The following is a 13,412-nucleotide window of genomic DNA, read 5'->3' as shown; positions in this document are numbered from 1 at the left end:
CAATAAAATATCAATTGGCAGACTTAACTCAATCAAAAAACGTATGAATACTTATTTATAACTTACGTATGTTTTTATCAGGAGTAAGTGTTATATGTATTCAATTCCTTCTGTACATATGTATCCACTTAATTTAACTTTTTTCGTGTTTTTTTGTATATTGTAATGTTCAGATATAGTTTTGTGAAATATCAGCGATTACACTAAAACAAAATCAAATGTTGTTCACTATAAAAACAATGACGCGTTTTTGCTTCTTTTGAGATAACCGACAATGTCGAAATCTTATTGAGACTGCATACGTATTGTTTGACCTTCTTCTTTTCTTGTTTTTGAGATAATTGGGAACATTTAAAATGGTGTACAACTCATCATACATACCCGAATTATAATTACTAAAATCATTATTTGAGTTTGTATTTGTGATTTTGGTTGATTAAAGTTACTGTTGTATCAATATAAATAAGAAATAGCTGGTAAATGAAAACCAAAACAAAAGAGATAATTTTTGCAATTTTTCTTTTTATGGTTATGTATTTTTCTTTGACTCGAGTGTAGTAGAGTTAATCTGTATCATCCTATCACGCTACTTCCCACTTCTATTCTGAAAAAAGGAGAATAAAATCATGATATTATAGGAATACAGAGATTATGTGAAAAAAATCAGTATTACGAAACAGTTCAAAATACTTGAAAAACATTATCTAAATTTAAACGCTAACATCAATAGCAGCCGTCTTTATTTTATACACATGGAAAAAAAGTATTGCAACACCAAATTGAAATTGAAATTAAAAAAAACACTCTTTATTTTTTTGTGATATAATTTGGTAAAATAGAACTAGTTAAATATAATTTAAGTATCACCTGGGTTTAATCAATAAATACCCGTAAACAGCAAAACAGATGTTTTTTCCTCATTGTTTTCAACACTTCAAATAACCAAGTTTTTAAAGTTATGTGATTGACACCTTGTAATGGGTCATTGACAACTCTTAACTGCAGCAAGATGGCAGATTATCAGCATAAGGGAAGCAACAATGCCGCTTAAACAACTGCACGTATTGTTGGTCATCGCCATTCCACTATAAGACGTTTTGAGAATAAAATCAGGCAAAAAACGCTGTTAAAGACCTTCCCAGATAATGATAACCCCCTTTACCATTTGCTAGAGGAAATCAAGCATAATGAATGTTGGTCAGAAGGAAACCCATTGCATACAATACAATCAAAAAAGAGAGTGGTTGCCATACAGGAGCCTTTTAACAAGAACGGTTCGATATCAACTCATCGCTACTGGTTATCGTGCGATAAGACTATTTCGGAGACCTTTGCTAACAAACAGACACACAGTTTTCCGTATCCAATGTAGTGCAGAGCTCGCCAAAGTTGGAAATTAGCATCTTGGAGGAAGATCCAATGTTCAAACGGAATTCGGTTCATCTTCCTTGGCCCGATCGTAGCCGGGATCTGATCCATATCGAGCAAATATGGGACACTTTTGGGCGGAATGTGCGCGAAAGGACACCCCAGTTCAAACACATCATGAAATAAACAATGCCCTTCGTCAGAAAAGTTTGTTGCTACCTTAGCAACAAATTAGTCGATTTATGGCAGGAATCAGAAGACGTTAAGATGCGGTTATCCGTTTTGAATTGAGGCTGTGCACAAAGTACTAATTCTTTTGCGTATAACTATCAACCATGATGTGAACAGTCATCTGAAGATCAATTTTGAAATGTCTGACATTGTCAAGTTCGACTACAGTAAAATTTGTAAAATGCATTTTTTTGTACAAAAAACACTTCGTATTGTTATTAAAATTGTGTTTATATAATTCATTTTTAAACTTGTTTTGTTCGTTTCAATGCCAAGGTTATCATCAACTATGTTTCAATATTATACACATATTAAATTATATTTCATCCAAAAAAAGAGGCTGATTTTTCAAGTTTTAAAAAATTAAGGTGTTGCAATACTTTTTTCCCTGGGTATTCATCGAAATGTTAAAAATTAAAAAGATACACATCGGTACAATTGTCTTGAGCATCAGACTTGAAAAAAAGGACACTGAATTTGCCATGCCTTATCATGAATGTAACTATAGTTCAATGAATCAAGCATTAGTTTCGAAATACGTCCAGTTGTAACAATATATTGAAACTAGGTGAAACAGTGTTTAAAGTGATTTTATGAATCATCAGTTGAAATTTTAAGTTATAACTGTATAAATCAATGTGATATATCATTGGCCGACTGTAGTTACTGTATTATATAATTTGTGTATTAAAAACCCTACACATTTACTCAGAAAAACAAAACAAATGCATGTTTTACGAAACTACAATAATTTAGACACTATATGACTAGATCTGAGAAGATTGTCATAAACATTACACATTAATTTAACAAGTTAATTCTTTCATAAACGTTATTTTGTTGGTTTTAATTGTTTTTACATTTAGTCATTTTTAATTCGAAACTTTCCATTAAAAAGCCGATTTTTACTGAAAAATATAACGGTAAGTTTGTCATTTGAAATTCGGATCGACATAACATTATTCGTACTGTTGTATATTAACCAATATGTTGATGCATAATACATTTCAACAAGAAGCAAGTCGCCTCAAAACGTTCAAATAAATGTAAATAATGTTTTGCCAAATAAAATTCATAGAATATTACCGGTTTGGTTCAATTTATTGAATTTTGCCAAAACAAATCTATGAATCATTTAAAACACTGAGGTACTTATCCCCCTATGTCTGACTATATATATTTTTTCAATGATTTTCACCTTTGTCAATGATATTATTCGAGTGCCAATGATGATTCTTGCATAAACGAAACGATCATTAGGCGTACTTATTATTAAGGATTGCATCTTTGATTAGATTAACACTTGGTCTATGCTACTTTGATGCATGTTTCAACACAGCAGTTATCATAAGCCAGGTTGTCAACACTCTTTAAGGATATATAATATCATGGATATGGTAATTTCTGTAAATTTAACTTTTGTTGCTCCTGGCAAAAAACTTAACCAACAGAAAAAAGAGGGGAAAAAAAGACTGAAATTGACCGTCTTTATTTTCTTAATCCGTTGAAATAATTTTTGTTAACACTTGCTTTTCGTGCATTCACATTGAATTTACTGTATATTTATTTGTGATGAAAAGTGAAAAATCGTAAATCCCATTGTTTATGACGTTGGCAATGCCTTTCGTAGAATTTCATCTGTGACATCAATCAAAAAACAGGTCTGCACAACTTTAACGTCGTCCGCATCCAATTCAAAATTAATTATGTTTACCCAAACATTGCATCTGGAACATAAGAAGGCAATGAATGGAAGAAATTTAAACTTACATGCATTCAATGTTAAAAGTTACAATTACAGATTGTTTTTCATTACTAAGACTAATTTTATATAGAAACGTTTGTTTATCTGACATATATTTGATTTATCAACATACTCCCTTTCACAGATGTAGCCAGCTTTGACATTACAATCATTATCATTCCAATGATAGTTGTCAGGAATGAAAAACATTGCACAATCCTGATGTGACCTAAAGTTGTCAGGTTGATTAGGTGCCCAATCAGTGAATCCCATTTTTTCCATAGTAGACATCCACATCCATTCAGTCTCAAAAACTGCATCAGTTCCACCGATCCAAAAGTGTTCTTCAAAACATAAGAATAAAAACCTCCTTATTTACAGATATTAGTAAAATAAAGACTATCGCAGTCTGTATTTTTGCAATATCTCTTTTTGATTTTATAAAAATTGTTCCTTTGATAAATCAATAAATACACTTACTACACTGTAAGTCTAAGCGTTGATATAAATAGCTACACCGAAAACATTTTTAGACATTGTCTTTTCTATAATACGAAAACAACTTACGTTTGTTAGTCGTATTATGGAGCAAATAGTTTCGTATGAAGTTGTTCTCATCTGCTGATTCTATTTCTACCAGTTTCCCCTGAAGTCGATTGCAAAACGACTGGAAAATATAAAATAATCTAGTTTCTAACTTGAACAAAATATGACTGTTCGTATTCAACGTATTATGTAAATACAAAAATAGTTTCCCTCGGTAATAGTTTGAAACCCGGATTTGTTTCTCACAATCGATTAATGACTAACTAGTGTAGCCTTTATTTGAACCAATAGTTGAATTTCGAAAAGACGGACTTCAACGACTGCATATTCTATGCAAATGAAGTAATAAACATTTAATAGCAATATATTTTAAAATACTTATTTTGTTCCTTACAATTAATTTGAGCATCTCTAATAACTAATGCTATTTTATTCTTAGCTGCTTTCCTCTACCGTTACAAAACTATTACTATCAGCCCAAAATTTGCATTAAAGGTTTTATAATTTCTTCAATGATTTGTCGGCCTGCTGTGGTCATTACGACTAGCCTAATGCACATTTGCAAAAATTTTCAATGCACAAAATGGTATATACAAACATTTTATAAATTGGAAGGATCCTGGTCTTATATAGTTAAAAGACACACACACTAGTATGTCTATGGATTGACAATACAACGTGTCTTTATGCATGTTTTCCTAATTTTAAGATTAAATGATATTTCCTCTTTAATTTTCCATTCGCGAAATATTAAGATCGTCAGCCAAAACATAGTATGAATCATTTGAAAAAAATGATGATTAGGATAACTGATATCCGCGAGCCTATAAATAAATATATTAAAACTGAACTTAAATAAACTAACCCCGAATCAGGATTATAAAAAAAAACATGTTACCTATGAATAATATTTGTTAAATCGAGGTAAGGGTGGGGTTCGTGTTGTTTATTCTTTAGTTTTCTATGTTGTGTCATGTGTACTATTGTTTTTCTGTTTGTCTTTTTCATTTTTAGCCATGGAGTTGTCAGTTTGTTTTAGATTTACGAGTTTGACTGTCCCTTTGGTGTCTTTCGTCCCTCTTTTAAAATAAATAATCTGAAAGAAGCTGAAAATCTCTAACATGATATATGTACCAATGTAGGCAACAGTAGATAACGATGTTCAAATCTTTTCAATCGATTCAGAAAATACCCATCAGAGTAAAAACTGAATCACAAGACAGACCTCTTTGTGTGATAGTGTTGAACATGGAACAACTATATTTATCAATACGTGGTGACAACCATGACCCCATGTTATCATTCTTTGTATATTAAGGCAAATAAACCCACCGGAGGTTAACTTTTTTATTTAAAAACTGCAAGAGTAGTATACAAATGACTTTTGTTGAATTGAATACAATTATCAGATGCTTTTAATGTTTTATACATGTGTCATATTATATTATTTCATTATTCTACTCAAATCGATCTATTTCTTATCTAAGGTTCAAATAGGATCGGTCATTTTACTTCATATTCTGATATGTGGTTAGCAGTCATCATAGTCATAAACAGATATTAGAATCATCAAGCTCATTTTGTTTAAAGAACAATACATGACGTACTAATGTTTGTCAATAATCTTCGTAAGGGACGATCTAAGGTCGATCATATTTTCGTGTGTTTTTATAACGTCCGTTTTTTGTGACATGTTAACGTACTATGTTTGTTTGATTTGTTTACACATTGTGTTCAATGTGATGAACTTTTACGCAACGGTCATAAACGTGAGAGATAAAACTCGCTATAAAGCCAAGTTTTATTTACCATTTTTTACATTGAACAATATCTGTACCAAGTCAAGAATATGACCGTTATCCATTCGTTGGATGTGTTTGGGCTTTTAATTTTCCCATTGGTACGGGACTTTCCGATTAGAATATTCTCTAGAGATCGGAATATTTGTTATTCAACATTTTTCTGATAGTTTGAATGCATATTCAGAATTTGTTTTTCAACTTAATAACAGAACGGTATAATCATATGTAACATATTTTGAAAATGACAAAGCATATATAATATTAAAGTCCCAGTACCGATGATTCTGTAAAGTCAATCAGAAGATCCTCTATAAACACGTAACATGATAAAGCATAACTCGTCCATCCATGTGGACACGAAGCACCTTGCAAATCTACAAACATTACATTTAAATTATAATGGATAGTTGACAATATCTGTTTGTATATGTACTGTTTTTTAGTTCACTTCTCTGAGTAAATTTCATCATAAACCTCATTACAAACATACTCTGTTTTTATTGATAAAACTTACACTGCTGCTCTTAATTTCTGTACAATGCATAACGCGTACCTAATATCTTTACAAAACGAACGTCAATTGCATTTTTTGTTGATCGCTTTTCAGATACATTTTATATTTACTAGATATACATGCTGATAATTGCTGAGCCTTAATAACAATACACTTGTTTTCCAATGTTTAATTACAATTTTACTTTCCAACGTCCATCACATCTCAAATTTATAAATTCACACATTCATGTTATTTTTTTTCCAATCAAGAGCGCCCTAACCCAAACAACGTAGTTATATGAAATTTTGTATCAAACAAAACACAAATTTTCCAATATGTATGCAAAATCTGTCTTACAAACGCCCAACCACATCTCAAAGTTATTAATACGCACAATATTTTATTACGTTCTTGTTCTTGTTCTTACTATGCATAAACAATCTACAAGACTTTTAGTTAAAGATTAATTTTATAACATACTTCAACTGTGACGGATCAGTTGCATATATACTATGAGACATCGATGGCACCACCAATCAAGTACTCTGAGATTCGGAACATGCAAACATTTTTAATGTAGATACATTCATTATTCTAAAACTGTCACTCTTACTGTTTTTATTTATATTCTGTATTACATGAGCTGCTTCTTATGTGTTCTGTGTTATTTTTACGACATTATGATTTCTTTCTGAAATTAATATATTGAATAAAAATGTTTGGCTAGCCGTTTTACCATGTTCAACCCACAAATTCGAGAATAGAGCATCTGTTATCACATAGTTCGTTTCTATGTATGTTGGTGTTTGTTTTTGTTGCACTTCTATGTTCCTGTTGTTCCTCTCTCTCTTGTTTTTCTCTCGATGTGTTTCTCTATGTTTTAGTTTTTAACCCATCAACCGATTAATGACTTTTGAAGTACTGCCTGTATGTATTGTCTTACAGATATAACCAACAAGTAATTTAAATTGGTTTCTAATGTCATCTAATGCAACTTTTATTTCACATATAACATTCCCAATATTGTTTTTAACAGTTTAATATTACTAATACATGTAATATTTACGATTATTTCCGAGAAAAGTATATTGTATATACATTGTATTTTTTTTATCTAGAAATTTCAACATGTTTCTTAATCTGATATACGAATCACAATAGAAAGTGACCATTCATTTTGCCTATAATTGGCGATTCGACTTTTCATATTAAAAATGTACATACCTCTGTATAAAAGAATAAAACAAAGAGTTAGTAATGCTTTATACTCCATTGGTAACTTGTGTACTTATATCAGTGTTGGAGACATTAAAGATATAAAAGATAAGAAAAATCCAGACCTTAACATTGTCCAAGATCGAGAATATTTTCTTAAGAGTATGGGTTACTAGTAATTCGTAAAAACTAAATATGTATACATAAACAAGAAGATGCGGTATGATTGTCAATGAGACAACTCTTCACAAGTTACCAAATGACATAGAAATTAACAACTATAAGTCACCGTACGGTCTACAACAATAAACAAAGTCCTTACCATATAGTAAGCTATAAAATAACCTATTTTCGCCAAACTATGATTATAATAGATTAATGAGGAAAGTCTAGCATGTTCTTTGTCTTTTGCTTTTTTTGGGGCTTGTGGAACCTCTGAAACTTGTACAAATTTTGTTATCTTAAATCAATATAGGAGCTAAATATTTTAACACAACACTAGTGTAACGTGTGAAGTTAAACATCATTATGTCTTCAATAATTGCCTACGCACAATTCATTTTCAAAATCTATGACGAGATAGAATTTATTTTCTGTTTTATAGCCGTAAACATCATATCAAAACTTTATGAAGATTGTCACATAGATCAGATCAGTACTACTCTATTGTGATATACTCATTATCCTTTTCCATTAATGTTTTTAAAAGTATTAAACTACAAATGGACATAAATATTTCAGATACAAAAGGAGCAACTTTTGTAACTATGTAAATCGGGTTAAAAATTTGATGTAAATTTATAACCCATCCCCTTTTTTGCCATCTTGCGTTTCAACAAACACCAATCGATAATTCCTAAAGAAGAAAATATTCTTTGTTAAATATTCTAAGATCTATGTAAATAAATTTAGCCAATGTTGACCAATTTTATGTGTTTTAACTATTATGTTAAAACCTATATTTGATAGGTACAAGTTTTAGATAGAAAATTAATCAGCATGACAAGATATGATATACTGAAATGGTTCTGAATGACTTTGTGAATAACATTGAATGAAATACAGCATCAATGTTCCTTTCTAATGTATCTGTTATTGAGAAACATGCTCCAATTCAATCCAAAACTATAACATTGCGCCCGAATACAGAATGGCACTCATCCGAGCTCCGTACCGCTAAGATAGACCGCCGTAAAGCTGAGCGTAAAATGCGGAGGGACAAAGCTTGAGTTTCATAAACAGTTGTATAAAGAGCAATGTATCAAAACACACAAGCTGTTTTTGAAGTGTAAGACTGAATATAATTGAGATAAAATTTGAAAATAGGGTGTGATCAAAAGAAACTGTTCAATTTAACAATTAGTCTAATGGGTAATACGAAGACCGCATTGTTGCCATCACGTGAATGCGATAATGATATATCGAATAGGTTCGGCGACTTTTTGCTCAATGAGATTGGAACCATCATGAAATGTCAATCAGGTGAATATGATTCCTCTCTTAATGGAAATGCCGCCTTCTGCGCAGATGTGATGTTCGACGGGCAGGCATTTAATGTCTTAGCATCTCCGACCGTGGATGAAGTTCGGAAGATAATTTCAAAGGCTCCTTCGAAATCGTGCGAACTCGACCCGCTGCCAAGTTCATTATTAAAACCGTGTGTGGACAACTTAGCACCAAATCATAATAATCAAAGCGCTGTAAGCACTGTAGGCAGTTCACCAAAAACCTAGGCAAACATAATTATGAAAACTGTGGCAATGTTGCTTCAACTTTTTTTTAAAGATTTAAAAGAACAAACATTAAAACATTCATATATAATTGTACATTTATGTTCATTTAATGAATTAATCATTAAGGCAAATAATTCATATTTTATCAAGGTTTTCAATAGCAACGCACATGACCATGAATGGTCATGCGTCTTTCATGAGTCAGCAGTGGTACAAATTTGCAATGATTGCAGTTCTTCTAGGTGATCGTAATTGTTCGTATTAGTTGACTGTTAGTGGTTCAAGTTGACTTTAGTACGAGCTTGTAAAAGTATGAATGGACTTGCTTCCCTTGAAAGAAAACTAAGTTTGTGTTGTACAGTACAAAAGTTACAAATCAGACAAATGTTTACTACTACAGGTATCAACGGTGAGGTCTGACTGACCTGTCCATAGTAAATGTAAATGACTCCCAACTTCACCCCAAGTCCATAATGTTTAAGTTTGGAAAAAATTGACAAGTGTTAGGGTCTAGCAAAGTGATATGCATATGTGTCGCCTATGAGATTGACCTTGTATGTCATTCAACCCTTTTTGAAATGACAAAGAGGAATGAATATGGTTTAGGCGTTGGTATCTCAATCTTTTACAAGTTCTCAAAACACACACAAGAGGGTGTGGGTGACCCTAGGGACTACCCCTATTTTTCATTTGATTTTTTATATTGTCCCATATATGAATATATATGGTTTATGGGTGGGGATCTCGACCGTTATCAAGTTTTCAAACAGGAGGGGGTGGAGGTCCCAGTGAATTACCCTTTATTTCATTTGATTTGTTATATTGTCCAATACATAAATATATATGGTTGAGGGGTGGGGATCTCACCTGTTTCTAAGTTATTAAACAGGAGTGGGTAGGGTGACACTAAGGACTCTCCCTATATTTCATTTGATTTGTTCTCATACATGAATATATATGGTTTAATTTAAAGGTGGGAGTTCGACTGTTTCAAATTTCTCAATCAGGAGGGGACTGCAGGGACTCCCCCTATATTTCATTTAATTTAGAGTTGGGGATCCCATCTGTCTCAAAGTTCTTAAACATGAGGGGTAGAGTGACCACAGGGACTTCCCCTATATTTCATTTGATTTGTTATGTAGTCTTATACATGAGTATATATGGTCAAGGAGTGATGATCTGGAATGTTTCCAAGTTCTCAAACAGGAGGTTGTACAGTGACCATATAATTCATTTGATTTGTAATATTGTCCCATACATATAAAATATATATTGTTTAAGATTGTGGTTCTCGACCGTTGTACATTCTCCAACGACCTCCACCTATATTTCATATGATTTGTTATATTGTCCCATAAATGAATATATATGGTTTAGGTTGGGGGATCTTGACCATTACCAAGTTTTGGTCATATTGGTCTCTTGTGGATAGTTGTCTCATTGGCAATCATACCACATCTTTTTTTTTTATATAAGAAACTTCCAGCTATTTTAACTGACCTATTAAAATTGAGAAGAAAAAAATACCCCTTGAAATTGCAGATATATGTTTAACTTGAAAAGCATTTAATTAACATGCATTACCAACATTTATCACTGATAAAGAAAATTTATACTGTTACCAGGAACATATATATTGTTAGATAAACTGTTCCCAGGCAGCTGTCACATTGTATGGATTTTGACATTAAAATTGGTGTACAAAATATTTACTGCTTTTTCTTTCTTTTGGTTTTCAACAATAGTGTTTATTTATTTATCGGCGATTTTCTGTATATAGCTAGCGGTTGAACAGAGATTGAACATCGCTGTCATGAATAGTAATGATGAAAATAAGTTTGAGATCGTTTATTAGGAAACTTTGGTAAAAATGTTTGCAAAATTATTTTCTTTTCTTTCAAGGTCCGTCGGGCATGTCGGGCGTAGCTAGTAACCAAGTAGAAAGTCCGACTGCAAAAGTGGAAGGTCTCAGACCTCGGACCACCGCTAATTTGTACCCCTGCATCCAAATTGAAAAGATACGAATATTGTCTTCTAATTCAAAATTGCCGCCAACAGCGTGATCAGTTGAACTTATACTAACGTATATATACGTAGTTGACTACGCATTGACGACAAACAATATTCGTACGACTTTTGCAATTTGGGAAATCTTAACTACTTGTCTTTAGAGATTTTCGGCGATTAAATATTTCATACATTTGTTCTTTGACATCTTAGCCAAAAGCTCAGGGAATAATAAACTACAGAAGGATTCCTAATGTGCTCTACTTCCTATGTGCAACTTCAAAACATTTGGGAAAATCGACGATCATTTAAGGTTTTTCTGGTCATATTTTTTGTAATCCAGAATGAAAAGTATGAAAAAACTGTCCAATAAGTTATAAATAATATAGTAGCCAGCTAGATGATATTACAATGGCACGTATTTCAGCATTTATTGGGTAGCACACAAAACCAGGGTGCTCGCATAAGGCAGCTTAACTGCCTAAAATAGGGAATAAGTCATAACAAGAGTCGTATGTTCCAAAAACATTTAAGGAAGCAGTTAAACGAAACCTTACTAAAGAAATCAGGATTAGACAACAGTTTTGAAGAACTATCGTCCAGTTTCTAATCTTCCATTTATATCGAAGGTCCTTGAAAAGCTTGGTTGTTATCATATCTTACTGGTAGAACTCAGCGTATCGTAATCGGCTCTGTTCAGTCGGACGATATTCATCTGAAGTGTATTGTTCCACAGCGATCTGTCTTCGAACCAAAACTTTACTACATATTTTACGAAACCCATAGTTGAAATATGTAAACGTGAATATGTGTTACAACTGCTATGCGGATGATACTCAGGTGTATCTCGTAATTTAACCGCTGGACAATTGAAACAATATATCTGCTCGAAACCTGTACGGCGGACATAAGCTCTTGGATGTGTCCAAATAAGCTTAATGAATGACGATAAAACTGAGCTAATACTTCTCTCACCGAAACCCCGAGTGAAATAGTTCTCAGACGGTCACCTCCCTTTTGGCAAAAACAGCGTTAGAAATTTATCATGCGTCAAGAACCTTGATGTTTACTTTGACAAAACATTGGGGAAGGACCAACAGATTAGTGAGACCTCGAAATCTTGTTTCTACTAGACCAGAAGTATCTGTCGGATTCGTCAATTCATTACAGAGAATGCTGCAAAGACACTTGTTTGCTCTTTACTGACATCTCGATTGGACTATGGGAATGCATTGTTAAAAGGACTTCCGCAAATGCAATCCAACAGTTGTAGCGTGTTCAAAAGACTGCCGCAAAATTGATAGCAAGAAAAAGAAAAACGAACACGTTACAGGTGGAAACCCAGTTGAAATAGAACAAAATAATCGAAGCTCTTTGTTAGAGAAGGCGATAAATGCTTACTGTAATGTTTACTATAGTGACAAAAACCTTATACAGTTAATTAAAAAAAAATCGTCAATTTTCTTCTTAAATACGAAGTGTTATATTTAAAAAAAAAAACACAATTTGTATAAGTTTTCAATTTATCTATTACATAGTAATGCAGAAGAATTTGATATCAAGTCGACGGGATGGGTATCTATCAAGTTGGATTTTGAAAATGCATAACCTCCGATTTATTTATTTTTTACCATGGACGGAAAACATATCAATCTATTACTTCAGTAATTTTCGTGTCTGGCCTTCCATTATGTGACTCAGAACAAAATACCAAAAACTGGGTATTAATTGGATCGAAATGAGAAAATCGAGTGCACCTGTTTATATTTGAGGTGTATATTTTGTCTTTAAGGTTCATGTGGACCCTATGGCTAAAATGGCCGTATTTTCACCTCAAATTTTCTCTGAGTACAGGCAAACCTGTGCATCTGGAAAAGTTTTAAGGCATAGCATGCCCTAGAAAAATAGAATTCAAATGCATTGTATGATTTAGAAAATTCATAACTTAACTGGATTTTGCCGTATACTTTTTTTCGTCTCTGCAGAAGATGATAAAATTAACAAACAGTTGAGTTTACCTTGATATGGTCCACTCAGGTACACAGTTTAAATAACAAATTATTGTCAGGTATCTATTGTCCATCTAATGTCCATGTCAATTAAAAATGCTCACTTTAATTTTTACCTGTAGGGAAGTTCTCAAACCTGTTTCCCAACTTAGTTTATTTGGCACCTTCTGGAGGAATGAAAAAAAAGTGCACGGCAAAATCCTGGTAAGTTTTTAATTTTCTAAAACATAAAACATACTTAAAATTCATTTATCTAGGGCA

At 32.4% G+C, this 13,412-nt stretch overlaps 1 protein-coding gene across 1 annotated transcript; it reads right to left on the bottom strand.

Annotated features, from left to right (window-relative positions):
• Positions 1–502: 502 nt before the first annotated feature.
• Positions 503–6,075, bottom strand: LOC134705744 (perlucin-like protein). The gene is made up of 4 exons (XM_063564463.1): positions 5,968–6,075; positions 3,911–4,010; positions 3,477–3,687; positions 503–604 (listed from the first exon to the last, which is right to left on the bottom strand). The coding sequence occupies exons 1-4, from the start codon at positions 6,073–6,075 to the stop codon at positions 574–576; spliced, it is 450 nt and encodes a 149-aa protein (XP_063420533.1). The 3' UTR covers positions 503–573.
• Positions 6,076–13,412: the final 7,337 nt, after the last annotated feature.

The sequence above is a fragment of the Mytilus trossulus genome, chromosome 2 (assembly GCF_036588685.1).
Source record: "Mytilus trossulus isolate FHL-02 chromosome 2, PNRI_Mtr1.1.1.hap1, whole genome shotgun sequence".
NCBI lineage: Eukaryota > Metazoa > Mollusca > Bivalvia > Mytilida > Mytilidae > Mytilus > Mytilus trossulus.
Note: the sequence above shows the minus strand (reverse complement) of the source record. Positions and strands in the feature narration are given on the sequence as shown.